The 19,643-nt window shown below is 41.4% G+C and overlaps 1 protein-coding gene across 1 annotated transcript in view; it reads left to right on the plus strand.

Moving 5' to 3' along the window:
- The first annotated feature begins 220 nt into the window (after positions 1-220).
- The window catches only part of stk17b (serine/threonine kinase 17b (apoptosis-inducing)), a 79,336-nt gene continuing 59,913 nt past the window's right edge, over positions 221-19,643 (plus strand). The window contains exon 1 of the mRNA XM_062067826.1: positions 221-692. Within this exon, the coding sequence (XP_061923810.1) occupies positions 571-692 (122 nt within the window). The 5' untranslated portion in view covers positions 221-570. The remainder of the gene's footprint in view (positions 693-19,643) is intronic.

Below are 19,643 nucleotides of genomic sequence, written 5' to 3' on the forward strand. Positions count from 1 at the left end.
TCCCTTTGTTATATATTTTTTGTCTGTTGTGAAACACAAATATTTAAAAGCTATTAAAGTAATTTAGTGCTAATGTGGGGCGGTCTCTCATATGTAATTTCTCGGATTTTCACAATAAAGACAACGAATGCAGCGGTTTTATTTTGTGGGCCGGAAGTCGACTGCAGACCTGCAACTGACGTATTTTGAAACAAATATGAAGTCCAACGACGCTAAACAGTAGTGCGCATGCGTAGTACAGTGACGTGTCGAGAAAGTGTCAAAGCGAGGGATGGAAAAAAATATGGAAAATAAGTTTGGATAGTCTACTTAATGGAGGAATGTGTCCTTGTGTTTGGATATTCTATGTTGGCCCCTCCTCATCCGTAGAGTTAAAGACTTTGATTTTAAAGTCACTTTGTAAGCCGTCGAGCTAACTGGCAAAGCAACCTATAGGAGCTAACAGCTATGTTAGCTTCTGTTACTGTTAGCTCCTGTTAGCTCCTGTTACTTTTACTGCCCATATTTCATCCACTCAATATCGGGTTCGGGTGTCAGCAGCAGCCGGACCCACAGCTCCGTGAGAGGAAGATGTCTCGGAGGCGGCTGGACAGTCGCAGCGGGCTCTCGGCTGGGCTGCTCGCCGAAATCCAGACTCCGATCAGTACAGAACCGCTGGACAGTGTGTTCGAAGTCACTGCAGAGTTGGGAAGGTGAGTCCACCATTTAGGCCTCAACCATCTGCGTCGACTTCCAAATTACTTTTAAAAGTCGATAAATTAACCACGTACATATCATGCAAAAATATTGATGTGGAAAAACGAGCAGTACATTGGTATTGAAAACACTTTACAAACATGGAAATCTAGGTCACTGCAGTCTGGAACGGTACAGTAAATTACAGCAACAATTTAGTAAAATAAACTGAAGCTTTTGTGTTGAAATAATAATCTTTCATGTTAATTGTCATTTAATGGTTTATTACAACAACATAGAGAACATTTTACAAGAGAATACATCTATGTCACTGTATTCTGGAATGTTACAGTTCATTACAGTAACCGGGTCAATATTAACATAAGTAACCTTATGTAAAAGAAAATCGGAGATATTCCATCAGACTTCATATCCATTGTATTAATTAGATGTTATGCTTTGGAAATGCTTCTGGTCAAGCTCCCACACTTTTCATAAAATAACTGCAAGCTAAGAAAGGACATTCAAACTGAAAAATGTGTAATAGCATGGGGATTATAAAATATACATTGCTGGAAAGCGTTTTAGTCCCCTTCTCAACAAAACATATCAGAATCAGAAACACTTAATAATTAGGATCAAAATGAAAATAAGATAATATATGTTTCACTTTAATTATATAAATACACACACACACACACACACACACACACACACACACACACACACATTATACACATAATCAAATGTCAATAAATTTAAATACTGTAGGTCATACACTATATGATACAGACTAACTTGTAGTAAACTTTAGTAAAGTTGTGTATAAACGAATATATAAAACGCCATGCAATTTTCATTCCATTATTGTTTACATCAACGACTTATGTTCAACGTTTACAAAAAAGTAAACACATCTATGTGTGTTACACACGTGGTCGTTGAGAGCGTAAATCAAATTAAACATTGACGATACAGCATATGAACAACATTGACATGTCTAGAACTGCTGAGTTTCGAGGGCAAACGATCAACTAATGTAGTACTCCATTTAAACTATGACATTAATCTACCTAGAGAAGTTGTGTAGCTTGCTACAATTTTTTCCAACAGCCTGTAATTGTTTTTGTTTTCTTTTTCTGATTTGTTCCTTACTCTGCATTTTGAGAGCTGCCTGACCTAAATTCACCGAACATTCAACGTCCTTCCAGACCGTGATGCAACTCGTGTATCTCTCGGAAAATTTTGGAACAACTCGGCTATTCTCGTTGTCGGTTAACCTTTGACACACGCTTCCAAAATGGCTGCGCTCATGTTGTTTATACCAATTAATGCTAATTATGCAATGTCCTAAACAGTTGAAAATGTAAGAATAGTCAGGGGTGCTTTTATCAATTCAAAAAGTACTTGTACTGAAATCTTTTAACTAAGTTTTATTAAAAAACAAAACAAATAACACATTTAAAAAATTCTATATTTTGTAGAAGAAACATCATTGTAGATAACTGTTACGGTACCTCAAGTAAAGTTAAAGTTAAAGTACCAATGATTGTCACACATACGTGTGGAGAAATTTGTCCTCATTTGACCCATCCCCTTGATCACCCCCTGGGAGGTGAGGGTAGCAGTGGGCAGCAGCGGTGCCGCGCCCGGGAATCATTTTTAAGTTAAAGTTAAAGTACCAATGATTGTCACACATACTAGGTGTGGTGAAATTTGTCCTCTGCATTTGACCCATCCCCTTGTTCAAGTTAAAGTTAAAGTACCAATGATTGTCACACACACACTAGGTGTGGTGACATTTGTCCTCTGCATTTGACCCATCCCCTTGTTCACCCCCTGGGAGATGAGAGGAGCAATGGGCAGCAGCAGTGCCGCGCCCGGGAATCATTTTTGGTGATTTAACCCCCAATTCCAACCCTTGATGCTGAGTGCCAAGCAGGGTGGTAATGGGTCCCATTTTTATAGTCTTTGGTATGACTCGGCCGGGGTTTGAACTCATAACCTACCGATCTCAGGGCGGACACTCTAACCACTAGGCCACTGAGTAGAAGAAGTAGAAATTAAATGTGCATTTGAAAGCAATACAAATAACATGATTAATATGTCAGAAACTAAATAACATAAATAAATAAAAATACATGTAAAAATGTGAAAGATGGCACATGATGGCCATTAGATGTAACTGCACTTTTTGTCCTAGTATACAACAATAGTGTTGATATATGAGAGATCTAGTCTTATACATCAGAGAACACCTCTCAACTATTTCAAAGTTTGTCAATGAAATATGACAGCGCTGCAGTGAGGTCTTTTGCCATTTTTGACGAATTAGCATAAGCAGCTGCTTCTGGAAGGCATCAGGTATTGTATGTAGGGATGATGTTCGTTAAGAAATTATTGAGTTCGAGCTCATTATCGAATCTTCTTATCGAACCGATTCCTTATCAAATCCAGATTGGTTGTTGTGTGTGCACTGAGTTCCAAAAGCCATAGATGTTATATGACTGGGCCGGCCCGCTGTTTATATGGAGGAAAAGCGGACGTGACTGAGGACAGCATGCGGCGGTTATAGGGTGACGGTTTCAGGTGAGAGAGGACACTAAAGGCACGCCCCAGTGAGCATATAGTGCTGCTGTGTGCGTTGTAAATAAAAAAATTGCAGACAAACACATCACCAACATGGACGCTCACTTTCGACATCCCGGTGAAGCACACTGTGGAGAAGAGGGGACCAGTACGGTAGCGGATCCATACGCACAACGGGCAAGAGAAGTCGGCTTTTACTGTTGTGCTAGCTTGCTATGCTAATGGACAACAACACTGACTTTGAAAATGAGGAGAGGGAATCTGGCGTGTTTGATGGAGAACTTGCCCAGCTGTTCATTTCGGACACAGAAGATGAGGACTTTGATGGATTTGTGGATGAGCATTGATCAAAAAATAATGTGAGTACATTGATAAATACTTCAATAAAGTACAACCGAGCTCAGCTTTGCTCCTGCTGCCTTTTTAAAACAGCGTCCATGCATGCGAGCGTAGGTTTTAAGTTGGCGTATGTTTAACCATGCCTGCGGCCAAAAATACGCTGCGCCTTATTTATGCGTTAAATACAGAAATGGCACCCATAACTGACACGGCGCATTTTAATACGGTGCGCCCTATGGTCGCCAAAATACAGTATAGTGGCTTCGATAACGGGAACCGGTTCTCAAAAAGAATCCATGGAATCGGTTATTTTCTTATCGAACAATCGGGAGAACCGGTTTCGAACATCATCCCTAATTGTATGTGTGATAGTGGTAAATGATTTACTGTAACTGTGGCATCCAACTTGCCCGCTGCATGCCCACTCTGTAAATAAGGGAAAAGCAAATGTACTATTATTTTAGATGCTAATTATTATTACAATCATCTGACTAACACACACACACAGTGACACTGTTGTAAAAACATAATGCATTGCAGTGCTTGTGCTAGGATTTGGTTTTAACACTAAGTTTTAAAAGTAACGTAAAGTAGTAGCAGTCATTAACAGCACAAAACACATAAACAAAAGTAAATTTGCTCTGCTTCAGTATATCTTGTGTGCACACACTACTCGCACTCACCGATAGCGCCCAATAACTAGTAACTTTATGTAACACATGAGTGTAACTATAAGAACGTTTGAAAGATCAGCGATGACAAGTTCATTTTCAAACAATTTCCATCATGCATTCAGCTACAAGTTGACGTACCTTGCACTCGCCGTGGAGTTGTGGATGGTGGTTCTGGAGTTGGCTCAACATGTTAAAGTGTTGCCTCCTTTCGCAGGGTTTTTTTTCCTGCATTTTCTGGTGATGGGCTGACTGTCCTCAAATATTTTACCTTCAGCATGCTTTACCAATCTAAAATACCTCCAGTCTTCAGATGTTGTCTGTTTACTAGGAGGGCAACATCTTAAAAGCAAAGTCCGTGTGTTGTTTTCCGCCATTGCAAACAGCGCTGGTGCGTATGCACCATCTTCGGAGCTGGGCTACTGGTGCGTTTTCAGGAAGTGAGCAATGTCGCTTATAATGCATTAATAAATTACGTTTTTATGCTAATTAAATAATTAAACGGTATTACTAACCGCCCGGAATTTTACTGCAGTTTATCATTATATCGTTTACCATTACATCCCTAGTTCATTAACAAGTAAAAAGTCAAGGGCGGTCACGGCATATTCATGCCGTAAATGTTGGTAATTTTTTTAGGGCATTACGGAAAATGACTTGGGCGGTCGCAGCAGTTGCCGCGGTTGCCATGGTTAAGTTTGATCCCTGTGTCCTATGCGTTGCAACAGTCAGCCTTAATGCATTGTTGCAGCTCGATGATTTATGAGCACGCCACGCAATGCGTGTTTGACGAGCGAGTGTAGCACACGGCCATGTTTGAGGAGAGTGTCCATGGTGTGGAGAGCCGCAGGAATAGGCTGAGGAGAGAGAGAGAGGCGAGGCGTGAAGGCGTGTTCAGGTGTAAAATGCTTGCCTGATGGTGGGTCTGTTGGTAATTCTTCGGGTGGGGGTGTCACTGATGTCATATTAAGAAATGTTTTTTCTAATATTTTCACAATTGACCGGGAAGGTCCAAAAGATCAACTGGTCAATCGCGATCGACGGGTTTGTGACCCCTGCTCTAAGGCAAGGGTTGGAAAATATATGATTTAGTGTGTTGTGTGGCAAGAGCTCCCTAAAATACTGACTATAAATGGCAGTTGAATATAATACATGTGCATCCTAAAGCTAAAAAAGGGCTAGTTACTGGTAGTTCAGTGGTGTGCGATACTATTTCTGAGAATATTCCTAACAAAGGAGTTGTTGTGGCTGAGTGCCTTTTTCATTTTAGCAGTAGTAATGACAAAATGTAAACCATTTGATAACTACCATCAAATGTTTCTCAGCTCCTTATGAATCAATCAATCAATCAATCAATGTTTATTTATATAGCCCTAAATCACAAGTGTCTCAAAGGGCTGTACAAGCCACAACGACATCCTCGGTGTCGAGTGGGTCTGACATAATATTGTGAAAGTCCAACACATCAGCGAAAGTCCAGTCCATGGTGGGGCCAGCGGGAACCATCCCGAGCGGAGACGGGTCAGCAGCGTAGAGACGTCCCCATGAAGTCCACCAGTGCCCTTTCATCTTAATTGTGGCCACCGACTGCTTGAAGGTGGGGTGTTAAGTAGTGAGGCCACTCTGTTTAGGCACCCTGAACACAGGTGGCAGCTCTCCCTTCACCAGCCTTTTGACCTTGGTTGTCCAGAAGGCAAACCGCTGACCATGACTTAAAAACTAGCAAATCATTAATCCAAATTATGACATTTAGAAAAGTTAAATAAGTGGTGCACAACTGACATGTATAAATATTCCTGTTTGAAACAGATATTCATAGTTGATATTCTACTCATATAGTTATTTATTTTGATCTTCCTAAGCCACAATTTAGGAGGGAACTACTGGTCTGTAATTTCAGTCAGATGTTCAACAAGCTTAGCGAATCACTTTTTGATCACATGTAAAGTTTTATTATTAACATAGATCTGAACATATTTAAGGATTGCCATACCCTTTTATTGTGAAACACTGAATTAAAATGCTTCACTACTCCCTGATCAAAGGCATGTTCATCTGAAAACATGTGCCAGTGGAGAAAATAATTTTGAACTTATGATTTTTTACTCAAAATTAACGGTATATTGCGACATTGGCACCTATTGTAGGATACCACATTTCTTCTGCAACATTTTCGATTAAACCCCTACCTTGTCACAATGGAAAGAGCATACAATATTGTAGAGATAGAAAACAAGGCAGATTTATTGATCTTGTACTTTTGCAAGAAACTTACACCTTACCATGGGCATTAAAATCCGACAGTCATTCCCACATTTCTGGCGTGGTAAACCCTAAAATGAACCAAAATAAAAACTTACATTACAGGCAATAGTCAGCTATTTTTCCACACAAATCCTGTATTTATACTTACTGGAATATTATTCAGTATCTTCTCTGTCGAGAGACCAGGATCAATTTGCTGTACAATTTTGTCTAGAAAGAGAAATACAAATATTGATTAAAAAAAAAAAAGTAACATAAAATTGCACTTACAGTGGTTGCCACTCGTTACTCTACACCAGGGGTGTCAAACATACGGCCCGCGGGCCGGATCAGGCCCGCAAACAGGTTTTATCCGGCCCACGGGATGAGTTTGCTCAGTATAAAAATTAGCTGAAATTTTTGAATGAAAAAACTGCTGTTCTACATGTGTCCACTAGATGTTGCAATAGCAATTATTTGTATCTGTGTAGATCAGCGGTGTCCAAAGTGCGGCCTGGGGGCCATTTGCGGCTTGCAGCTAATCGTTTACCGGCCCCCCACACATTCTGCAAAAATTGCAAAATTGATAGTATTGCAAAAATTAAAAAAAACATTTAAAAAAAGTGGAATGAGGTAAAATCTAACGAGAAAAAGTTGCAATGTTGACACAAAGCTGCCATGCAGGCTGTTTTTTTCTTCTTTTGTCTTTGTTTATTTTTATTTTTTTTGCCATTGCTCAAAAAAAAAGACAAAAAATCTCTGTTACAATAAATTATTACTTAAAAAATGTCACTTTAAAATGTTTTATGTGGAAAATATATTGCATATATTGTGTGGTTGCCATAAAAAAACATCATTGATTGATCAAAGTTGTATTTGACAAAAGAGCATAATACAAACAACATAATAGTTCAAACGTAAAATTGACAGATATATCTGAAGTTGATCTCATAATTTAATTGTTGAAAGTTTAAAAAAAACTAATAAAAATGTATCACTTTATGAGTGGGGGACCTTTTGGACCCATAATATATTTAGTAGGATTTTATTCAACATTTCACGGTGATTACTCAAAAATATTAAAAAATTAAAATCAATGGTGTCCTGCATTATTGATCTTTTAGGGCTCTAATTGCTAAATACTGCATATTTCAGTTTTACTATAAAAAACAAAGTTGTCTTTGACAGAAAAGGCATAAAACCTTTTTTTTTTTTAACTTTATATCAACCTGAAGTTGATATAGAGATTTACTGTAAGCGTTAAATAAAAAATAATAATAATTTGACATATTTTTTACATTTTAATGACTGAGACCCTTTATGGTCCCCGGGAGCCCTAAAGGTTAAAACATTTTTTTTTTAAATCCATATATTTTGTTAAGGTTTGAAAATGAAAAATATCAAAATGGCCCCCGTATGCTTAAAGTGGAAAAAGTTTGGACACCCCTGGTGTAGATGATGCTACATATGTAAAAAAATAATAAACCACATAAATAACATCCTGTAATTTCATTTTGATATTATTTTTTTATCTTGATAGATTGAAAATTAACACCAATGAGTTGACTGATGAACATTATCACATAATTTATTCAGAAAGTATAAATAACGACAAATAAAGGTAAAATACTATAAACCGCAACATGTAAGTATAAAAAAAACCCCAACAACATTATGATTTGTACATTTTCAGAATGCGCTTGTTCTATTTTTACACACAGAAAACAATCTGAAGTTGTCTTTATTTTTAAGTTATCGTGCCGTGATTTTACCAGTCCGGCCCACTTGGGAGTAGATTTTTCTCCATGTGGCCCCGATCTAAAATGAGTTTGACACCCCTGCTCTACACACTCATATTTTCTTTGTCCATCCATCCATCCATCCATCTTCTTCCGCTTATCCGAGGTCGGGTTGCGGGGGCAGCAGCCTTAAGCAGGGAAGCCCAGACTTCCCTCTCCCCAGCCACTTCGTCCAGCTCCTCCCGGGGGATCCCGAGGTGTTCCCAGGCCAGCCGGGAGAGATAGTCTTCCCAACGTGTCCTGGGTCTTCCCCATGGCCTCCTACCGGTTGGACGTGCCCGAAACACCACCCTAGGGAGGCGTTCGGGTGGCATCCTGACCAGATGCCCGAACCACCTCATCTGGCTCCTCTCGATGTGGAGGAGCAGCGGATTTACTTTGAGCTCCTCCCGGATGACCGAGCTTCTCACCCTATCTCTAAGGGAGAGCCCCGCCACCCGGCGGAGGAAACTCATTTCGGCCGCTTGTACCCGTGATCTTGTCCTTTCGGTCATGACCCAAAGCTCATGACTATAAGTGAGGATAGGAACGTAGATTGACCGGTAAATCGAGAGCTTTGCCTTCCGGCTCAGCTCCTTCTTCACCGCAACGGATCGATACAGCGTCCGCATTACTGAAGACGCCGCACCGATCGGCATGTCGATCTCACGATCCACTCTTCCCTCACTCTTGAACAAGACTCCGAGGTACTTGAACTCCTCCACTTGGGGCAAGATCTCCTCCCCAACCCGGAGATGGCACTCCACCCTTTTCCGGGCGAGAACCATGGACTCGGACTTGGAGGTGCTGATTCCCATCCCAGTCGCTTCACACTTGGCTGCGAACCGATCCAGTGAGAGCTGAAGATCTTGGCCAGATGAAGCCATCAGGACCACATCATCTGCAAATAGCAGAGACCTAATCCTGCAGCCACCAAACCAGATACCCTCAACGCCCTGACTGCGCCTAGAAATTCTGTCCATATAGGTTATGAACAGAATCGGTGACAAAGGGCAGCCCTGGCGGAGTCCAACCCTCACTGGAAACGGATCCGACTTACTGCCGGCAATGCGAACCAAGCTCTGACACTGATTATACAGGGAGCGAACCGCCACAATAAGACAGTCCGTTACCCCTACTCTCTGAGCACTCCCCACAGGACTTCCCGGGGTATATGGTCGAATGCCTCCTCCAATTTCATAAAGCACATATAGACTGGTTGGGCAAACACCCATGCACCCTCAAGGACCCTGCCGAGAGTATAGAGCTGGTCCACAGTTCCACGACCAGGACGAAAACCACACTGTTCCTCCTGAATCCGAGGTTCGACTATCCGGCATAGCCTCCTCTCCAGTACACCTGATTAGACCTTTCCGGGAAGGCTGAGGAGTGTGATCCCACGATAGTTGGAACACACCCTCTGGTTCCCCTTCTTAAAGAGAGGAACCACCACCCCGGTCTGCCAATCCAGAGGTACCCCCCCCCCCCCCGCCCCCGCCCCCCCCCCCGCCCCCGCCCCCCCCCCGATGTCCACGCGATGTTGCAGAGTCTTGTCAACCAAGACAGCCCCACAACATCCAGAGCCTTAAGGAACTCCGGGCGGATCTCATCCACCCCCGGGGCCTTGCCACGAGGAGCTTTTTAAGTACCTCGGCAACCTCAGCCCCACAAATATGAGAGCCCACCGCAGATTCCCCAGGCCCTGCTTCCTCATATGAAGACGTGCTGGTAGGATTGAGGAGGTCTTCGAAGTATTCCCTCCACCGATCCACATCATCCGCAGTCGAGGTTAGCAGAACACCATCCCCACCATACACGGTGTTGACATTGCACTGTTCCCATTCCTGAGGCGGCGGATGGTGGTCCAGAATCGCTTCGAAGCCGCTTCCATGGCTTCCCCGAACTCCTCCCATGTCCGAGTTTTTGCCTCCGCGACCGCTGAAGCCGCACACTGCTTGGCCTGTCGGTACCTGTCTGCTGCCTCCGGAGTCCAGGGTTTCCCACACATTTATTTATTTGTGGCGGCCCGCCACAAAAGAATTACGTCCGCCACAAATAAAAAAATAAAAATTAAAAAATTTAATTTTTTTTTTTTTTTTTTTGTCCTCTCCAGCTTCTCAGGCAAATCATATAGTTGATGTAGATGCCCTTATCGGCTGTTCAGATTTACTTTACAAAAGAGAAGTGTAGGATACTTCTCTTGTTGGCTTATTTGTATTTGACTTTATTAAATGTATTTATATTAGAAACACATGTGTATATAACAAAGGGTGCAAAGTCTGCAGGCAGTAGGAAACACATGGTTAAGTGTAGGGAGTAAAACTGATGGCAGTCTAAAGTTCAAGATTTTTGGAGCTCTTTGTTCAGTGGATCAGATGTTTGATGAAGCTCTGTGTCTATCTACCACCACTACTGTTTTCTGTTTATTTGTTACTGACTGTGGCAGGACACCTCTGCCTCTGTTTCACTTTATATTGCTGGTAAATAATATGTTTGTAGTAGTAGGCTAAAGTTAAATTATTTAGTATGCACTAATTAAAGGGGCAGAGCTTTGAGACATTTTAGCTTTTATATTTTATAAGATATATTTTTTGTAAGAACCACAATTATTAAATATATTTCAGTGAATAACTTATTGTTCAAATCTGTATATAAATGTGTACATAAAGTGTTGTAATTATATTGTAAAATGGATGGATGGATGGATGGATGGACGTTTAAAACAAAACTGTTATTATTAATTAGTAAGTATACATTGTTTTAGCCTTTTTAGAGAAAATCAAATCATTGTAGTAAATTATGCAAATTACTCGATTATGTCATGGTGACCACGCCCATAGCCACACCCATAGCCACGCCCCCACCACCACAGGTATCTTGGCAGTTTATGGGAAACACTGGAGTCCTATGAGCCAAAAGAGCCCGATAGGACTCTTTCTTCAGCTTGACGGCATCCCTTACCGCTGGTGTCCACCAGCGAGTTCTAGGATTACCACCACGACAGGCACCAACCACCTTGTGGCCACAGCTCGAATCGGCCGCCTCGACAATAGAGGTACGGAACATGGTCCACTCGGACTCAATGTCCAGCGCCTCCCTCGTGACATGTTCAAAGTTCTTCTGGAGGTGGGAATTGTAACTCTCTCTGACAGGAGACTCTGCCAGGCGTTCCCAGCAGACCCTCACAATGCGTTTGGGCCTGCCAGGTCTGTCTGACATCCTCCCCCACCATCGCAGCCAACTCACCACCAAGTGGTGATCGGTAGAAAGCTCCGCCCCTCTCTTCACCCGAGTGTCCAAAACATGAGACCGCAAATCCGATGACACAACTACAAAGTTGATCATGGAACTGCGGCCTAGGGTGTCCTGGTGCCAAGTGCACATATGGACACCCTTATGTTTGAACATGGTGTTTGTTATGGACAATCTGTGACGAGCACAAAAGTCCAATAACAAAACACCACTCGGGTTCAGATCCGGGCGGCCATTCTTCCCAATCACGCCTCTCCAGGTTTCACTGTCGTTACCAACATGAGCGTTGAAGTCCCCCAGTAGAACGAGGGAATCACCCGGGGGAGCACTCTCCAGTACTCCCTCGAGTGAATCCAAAAATGGTGGGTACTCTGAGCTGCCGTTTGGCGCGTAAGCACAAACAACACTCAGGACCCGTCCCCCCACCCGAAGGCGGAGGGAAGCTACCCTCTCGTCCACTGGGTTGAACTCCAACGTACAGGCTTTGAGCCGGGGGGCAACAAGAATTGCCACCCCAGCTCGTCGCCTCTCACTGGAAGAGAGTCCAGCCCCTCTCAAGAGAACTGGTTCCAGAGCCCTTGCTGTGCGTCGAAGTGAGTCCGACTACATCTAGCCGGAACTTCTTCACCTCACGCACTAGCTCAGGCTCCTTCCCCTCCAGCGAGGTGACGTTCCACGTCCCAAGAGCTAGCTTATGTAGCCAAGGATCGGACCGCCAAGTGCCCTGCCTTCGGCTTCCGCCCAGCTCACACTGCACCCGACCTATATGGCCCCTGCTATAGGTGGTGAGCCCATTGGAGGGGGGACCCACGTTGCCTCTTCGGGCTGTGTTGTGGATCGGTGGAGGGAATACTTTGAAGACCTCCTCAATCCTACCAGCACGTCTTCATATGAGGAAGCAGGGCCTGGGGAATCTGTGGTGGGCTCTCCTATTTTTGGGGACAGGCCCGGCCACCGGGCGAGGGAAATCTGGGTCCTTTGTTCGTGTTCTTCATAGAGGTCTTCGAGTTGCTCTTTGTCTGATCCCTCACCTAGGACCCGTTTGCCTTGGGAGACCCTACCAGGGGGCCTATTTCCCCGGACAACATAGCTCCTAGGATCATTGGGACAAACTCCTCTACCACGTTAAGGTGGCAGCTCAGAGAGGAGTATTTTTCTTTGTGTTTAATTTAATACACACAGTATTAAAAGTATCTATGTTTTATTAACTTAAAATGTACCTGTGAAGCTAGATTCTAAAAAGGGCTAAACAAGCTTAGCCTAAATATCATATTAGATAATATATTTGATGTGCATGTGAGACTACCGTAGTAATTGTAAACGTAGTATAGTCTAACGTTTGTCATGCTGTTAAATAAAGTTTCAACAAAAAACATTTATAAAGTTGAACAAACAAATGTGATTACTCATATGCCTACCACCATCCATCTTCCGTATCCATGAACACTGAACGTGCGGGTCCGCAACTGCTGGTCTGAATGTGCAGCATCCATAAAATAGGTGGCGCTGTAGCAAAAAACCAAGGGGTCTGAACGTGCAACCTCGGGGTCTGCAGACACATGGTTCTCAGTCGATGACAGACTCCTCCATGGTATCTGGATCCGGAGATTCACGAGGCCTGGAGCGACCTGGTTTGTCTGATTTTCCTCGGCCAGACATTGCTGTATTTACAGGGAAAGATTTTATAAATGTTACCTTACCTTAATTGTTTCCAAACGGTGTCTGTAACACTGCAGTTAAACGGCAGATCAAACAAAATAGACGTCATCGTCATGGACTCATTACTGCGGAAGGTAGCAATCCAAACATTTAAACAGACTCCACAGTGACGTCTTGGTGAATTTACTGATTCATTTGTGAAACTGCAACAATACACACAGAATGCCATTGTAAGGTAATAATACTAGCACAGACATTTGTAAACGTTTTAGCATATTAGCTAATGCCAATGACGCTAGCTTCATCACATAACGATAGCACGTACAAATATGCATGAAAACACTCCTACAGACATCACACATGGGACGGTTTAGTAAATAAGAATTGTTTTAGTTGCACTGTGAAACTTACAAACGTTGCTTGGGGTGATAAATTAAGAATCCATACGAGTAGAAACACTGAGGATGATTAAAAGACAGAATGGCACTACTACTTCCGGTTCAAAGCTTTAAATAGCAGGATAGCATTTACCCAGCTGCACCTGCAGTGAGCAAACTTGTCCAAAAGATAACAACATAGCACCGACAAGAACACACCATTTAAGTGTTTTTACATGTGTTTAATGAAAACTGTGGTCGTCAGTGAAGAACAATTCATAACTAAGCCGCACTGTTTTATAAGCCGCAGGATTCAAAGTTTTGGAAAAAGTAGCGGCTTATATTCCGGAAAAGTATTTCAGGGATACGTATCTCGCACAACAAACTGTGTTTTGTGTGTTCTGCAGCTTCTCATGTGGCTATTATTTATCCTCTTCATGTGTCCCTGCAATAGAACTTGGCTGAATTAATTTTTTTAATCCCTCAAACACACAAACATGCTTCTACTCTGACTTTTTTCGTAAGCAAATTTTGATTCACAGACATGTCGTGATGTATGAGCTGGCAGCTGCTGCTTATGTTTATGAAGTTTTTATGGTATTCTGCTCAAAGTAACGGTACTAATAGTTGTGACATGTAAAGGACTGGGATGTTTATTACGATTTCGGGAGAGTTTTGTGTTCACGTACCTTCAACACATATGTACACCCATATGTTAATCTCTCCACTTTACTCTCCGCCGTGTGTTTGAGAATGATGAGCCTGCAAAACACATCAGCTTCTGATGGGCTCTGCTTCTTACCAGTGCGTGGTTTGCGTAACCAATTAGATGGCGGGACCATGCTGGAGACACTGAGCCAAAATAACCAGTTTTAAATGGGCTCGTTGGATTGAAAAAAGGAATTTTTTCAATGATTGTTGCATTTAAAATAATAGTAATAGAGGTGAGTATTACTATTTTTTATCAAAAATAAAAATAAAAGGCCGACTGATAAAAAAAAAAAAAAAGGCTGATGTCGATACATAAATATCGCCACCGATAATTGATCGATCTTTATTGTTTTCTGAAATAAAAGCCAATTTTACTGATTTTCAGTGTCTGCATCAATGCTCACTCCTGATTGTTTGTGGGACAATGTAAAAAATATCAGTTTCTCAGCTGTGGTATATATGGGTCGCAGCGGTACTCAGTTGTAATTAGGGGTGGGATATATGGCTTTTTATTAATATCTCAATATTTTTAGGCCATGTCACGATACACGATATATATCTCAATATTTTGCCTTAGCCTTGAATTAACACTTGATGCATATAATCACAGCAGTATGATGATTCCATGTGCCTACACTACCGTTCAAAAGTTTGGGGTCACATTGAAATGTCCTTATTTTTGAAGGAAAAGCGCTGTACTTTTCAATGAAGATAACTTTAAACTAGTCTTAACTTTAAAGAAATACACTCTATACATTGCTAATGTGGTAAATGACTATTCTAGCTGCAAATGTCTGGTTTTTGGTGCAATATCTACATAGGTGTATACAGGCCCATTTCCAGCAACTATCACTCCAGTGTTCTAATGGTACAATGTGTTTGCTCATTGGCTCAGAAGGCTAATTGATGATTAGAAAACCCTTGTGCAATCATGTTCACACATCTGAAAACAGTTTAGCTCGTTACAGAAGCTAAAAAACTGACTTTGAGCAGATTGAGTTTCTGGAGCATCACATTTGTGGGGTCAATTAAACGCTCAAAATGGCCAGAAAAAGAGAACTTTCATCTGAAACTCGACAGTCTATTCTTGTTCTTAGAAATGAAGGCTATTCCACACAATTGTTTGGGGGACCCCAAACTTTTGAACGGTAGTGTACATTAAAACATTCTTGTTCATACTTCATTTATATATGCTATTTTTAAACTTTCATGCAGAGAGGGAAACCACAACTAAGTCAATTTACCAAAACTGTATTTATTAAACAGTTATTAAGAAGTGGCTCAAACATTCATGTCATTTCCAAAACAGAAAGTGCAAGATTGTCAGAGACATTTTAAAACAAGCCATTAGTGCACTTTTGTGCATGATGTCACTAAGATGACATATCAAAACAACACTAAATTACAGTGCACTTTTTGTACAGAATGCACAAGATATTTCAATAACTGTCAAATTAAAATTAGCTGCATAATAAGAAATCAAATAGTGTATGTCCTTCACTATGTGGTAGGTTCCTGCGGACGTTATCTCCTTCTGTAGTTGACTACTTTTTTCATACGGTGTTGATGTGGAAATGGAAGACGCCAGGCTCAATTGGGTCGGTGCTGGTTGCTTGGGCATTTTGTTGGTGTGGCACTGAACGGAGATGTTGACATGCAGAGTTTCAAGCACTCCTTATTCTCTAGCGGGTGACTTTTCAAATGATGCTACAAATTAGCAGTAGTGCTAAGTTGCTAACGCTTCTTCCCGCTTGAAGCCAAACCACCGCCGTGCTGTTTTTCTTGGGAATTAATTATTCCTTCAATTGTTAACAGATTCGCACCTTCTTTCTCTCGTATTACCACTCACACCACTCCGTAAGCATCACAGCTAACTTTATCCATGCCGCCCTCTCTGCTCCGCGGGAGCGTATGACGTTGCACGCGCTATGTGACGTATGTAAGAAGGTGCACTTGTTTTACGTCTCTGTGAGAAGGAGAGACAAGAAAGAGTGAAGAAGAGCCTGTAGTATAATGCCCGCAGCTAAAAGCAACTGCGTGAGAAGGTATACTCGAATATCACGATATAGTCATTTTCTATATCGCACAGAGACAAACCCGCGATATATCGAGTATATTCGATATATCGCCCAGCCCTAGTTGTAATACACTTTTCTACCACTTGAGTGTAATGACAATCTCAAACAAACTGAAAAAGTCCGGAGCTCGTCATAGAGAAGTTTCTTCGGCACCAAAATTATGACCAAAGTGGTGAAGCTGTAATTTCATTTGCACTTTAATTCTATTGACAGTTTAGTTAAGCATATTCTTTATTACTTTTAGTTTATTGATTGTTGCACATCATAATTGTATGTCAATGTATTTTTCGTCAGTTATTAAGTTTAAGTTACTGAATCCCTTCTTATACAGTATTTTTGGTCGGTACTTAATTTTCTCAACAGCCTAAACGTTACCTAATAATGACCTTTGTGATTAACACATGGTTTCACAATATTGACAAGGCAAGTACAGTATTTTTTGTACTACAGTATAAGGCACACTTAAAATCATTTCATTTTCTCAAAAAGTTACAGTGTGCCTTGTAACTCCATCCATCCATTTTCTACCGCTTGTCCCTTTTGGGGTCGCGGGGGGTGCTGGAGCCTATCTCAGCTGCATTCGGGCGGAAGGCAGGGTACACCCTGGACAAGTCGCAGTGCACCTAATGTACATATTACTTCTGTTTGGGCTTACCAACCTCGAAGCAATTTTATTTGGTACCTGGTATAATGATAAGTTTGACCAGTAGATGGGAGCCACATAAAAGATACGTATGGATTGCAGATTGACGCCTGTTCAATAAATTACGCATAAGCAAGTGACACCAAAACTTAGATGTTTCTTTGAGAATATAGAACATTACACACCGCACTCAAAAATCTGCCAAAATGTTTTAGTATGACTTTGGCAAGCTATGAAATCACACCAATTGATGGAACGCAAAGCATTACGGCTACCGTAGTCAGACGTACTGTGTTTCAACGTAAGGGTATTATTATGGTGTGTGTAAAAGGACCCGAAAGAAACACTATTAGGAGACATATTATCTTGCCTTTTATTTTGCACTATTATGCAAAACCAACTTTTCTTACATATCAATACCTGCTGATGTGTAGTCCGTTGCGCCCTATTGCCCTAAGGCAGACCTGGGCATTCTGCGGCCCGCGGGCCACATCCGGCCGTTTTTGTGCGTCCCTGTCCGGCCCGCGTGAGGCCAATCATAAATTACAAAATACATTTAAAAAAGTATATACAGGTATGTCGAGTGTGCAATACAACGGTGCTGCTTTTGTTTTGAAAAGCGTTATTTGTATTACTTCCCTGTGGACGTATGCGCGTGTGTGATTGTGAGTGACTGTGAACAGCGGGCAATCACAAATTACAAAATAAAGTTTAAAAAACATCTATGTTGTGCGTGCAATACAACTGTGCTGCTTTTATTTTGAAAAGTGTTATTTATGGGCGTATGTCCGGGTGCAACCTGTGAGTGAAGGTGCACAGCGACAAGTGATGAGACGCTAAAAAAAGAAACGTTGATGACGAATGGCGTGTTTCCAACAAGACATGGACTGCCAAGTATTTCTTTACAGAAATTAAAGGTAAAGCTGTGTGCTTAATGTGTGGTACACAGGTTGCTGTGTTTAAAGAATATAATTTGAATCGCCACTACACGACGAAGCACAAGGAAAAATACCGGAATCTGTCTGATGAAGCGCGCGCAAGGGAGGCTGATGCGTTGATGGTAAAACTGCAAACCCAACAAGGACTTTTTGCCAAATTTCGCACCCCCAGAGATGCAGCCATCAGGAAAAGTTTCATCATTTCTCACAAAATCGCCAGAAAAAGTAAGACGTTTTCTGACGGAGAGTTTATTAAGGAGTGCTTATTGGACTCTGTTGCGCTGATATGCCGGAGATTTGACTGTTTTTCGCTGGCTTTGGATGAGAGCTGTGATGTACGTGACACCGCCCAGCTGCTCATCTTCTTACGTGGGATAACTACAGACTTTCAAATCACGGAGGAGCTGGCAGCCATGCAGTCAATTAAAGAGACAACCACAGGTAATGACTTGTTCACATAGGTAAATGCGTGTTTGGACATGTTAGGACTAATATGGGACAAGCTGGCAGGTGTGACAATCCAATCCAATCCACTTTATTTATATAGCACATTTAAACAACAAAATGTTTCCAAAGGGCTGCGCAACAATATTAAAAACAATATTCAAATATTATCCTTAGCTCCACCAATGACTGAATAAAAACAAAAAATAATTACATATAAAACCAATATAAAAAAACAATATAAAATAAATATGATTAAAAACTATTTTTAACAACAGATGGTTGTCCAAATCTGACGGGGAAAAATGTTGAATAATGCAGGATAAAGTGACAGAAATTAACCGTGTGCAGAAATGGACATTTTTGCATTGTATTATACATCAGGAAGTGTTGTGTAAGACAGTGTTAAAAATAAAATCATCAAAAGCAATCTGCTTTTGTATAAAGTTAAAATAGGTTAAATGAAATTATTATTATTATTATTATTATTATTAATTATTATTATTATTAATATTGTTTATCTTACGGTATATCAAAAATAATATTGAGCAAAATTTAATTGAAATATTGTTGGTGTGGCCCTCCAGCAGTGCTCGGGTTGCTTATGCGGCCCCCGGTAAAAACTAATTGCCCACCCCTGCCCTAAGGTGTATATATAGGGCTCACCGATATAGACCGGTGCTGATAACCCAATAATTTTAGGCCGAATGGCGATATACGATATATATCGGTAACGTAAACAAAACATGCAAAGTGCTTAAGGGCTTTTAAGTGTTTTACGGCAGATAACCAGTGTTGAGAGTACTGTGATTACTTTTTGTTGTTAGTAGGAATGTAACGTGTAGCTTATTGTTATCAAGTAATTAGTTAGTCGTTACTATGTCAAAGCAGTTTTCGTTAATTTTGTTCATTAACGTTAGGTTTATAGCCTCACGCTTGTGCGCTGGGATAGATGGAGCTTCTATTCGCTCACTGCGGTGAAGGCCGCTGGCTGTTTGGTTTGAAAATACTCTTCACCTACGCAGCAACTGCACTAGGGTTGGTCCGCACAGGCTATGGGGAGAGGCACTTTCAAGCTGAGGAGTAGCTAAACATTTGATACACCAAGCAGCAGAAAGGAGCTATCGCTAGTTGCTGTGCTAAGTCATTTGTAGAAACTGAACAACATAAACAGATGAGATTAGTGATAAAGTCACAACAAGGAGAGATATAGGCTCTCAAGTCAATTTGTTGTATGTGTAAATA

This window comes from Entelurus aequoreus, linkage group LG13 (assembly GCF_033978785.1).
Source record: "Entelurus aequoreus isolate RoL-2023_Sb linkage group LG13, RoL_Eaeq_v1.1, whole genome shotgun sequence".
NCBI lineage: Eukaryota > Metazoa > Chordata > Actinopteri > Syngnathiformes > Syngnathidae > Entelurus > Entelurus aequoreus.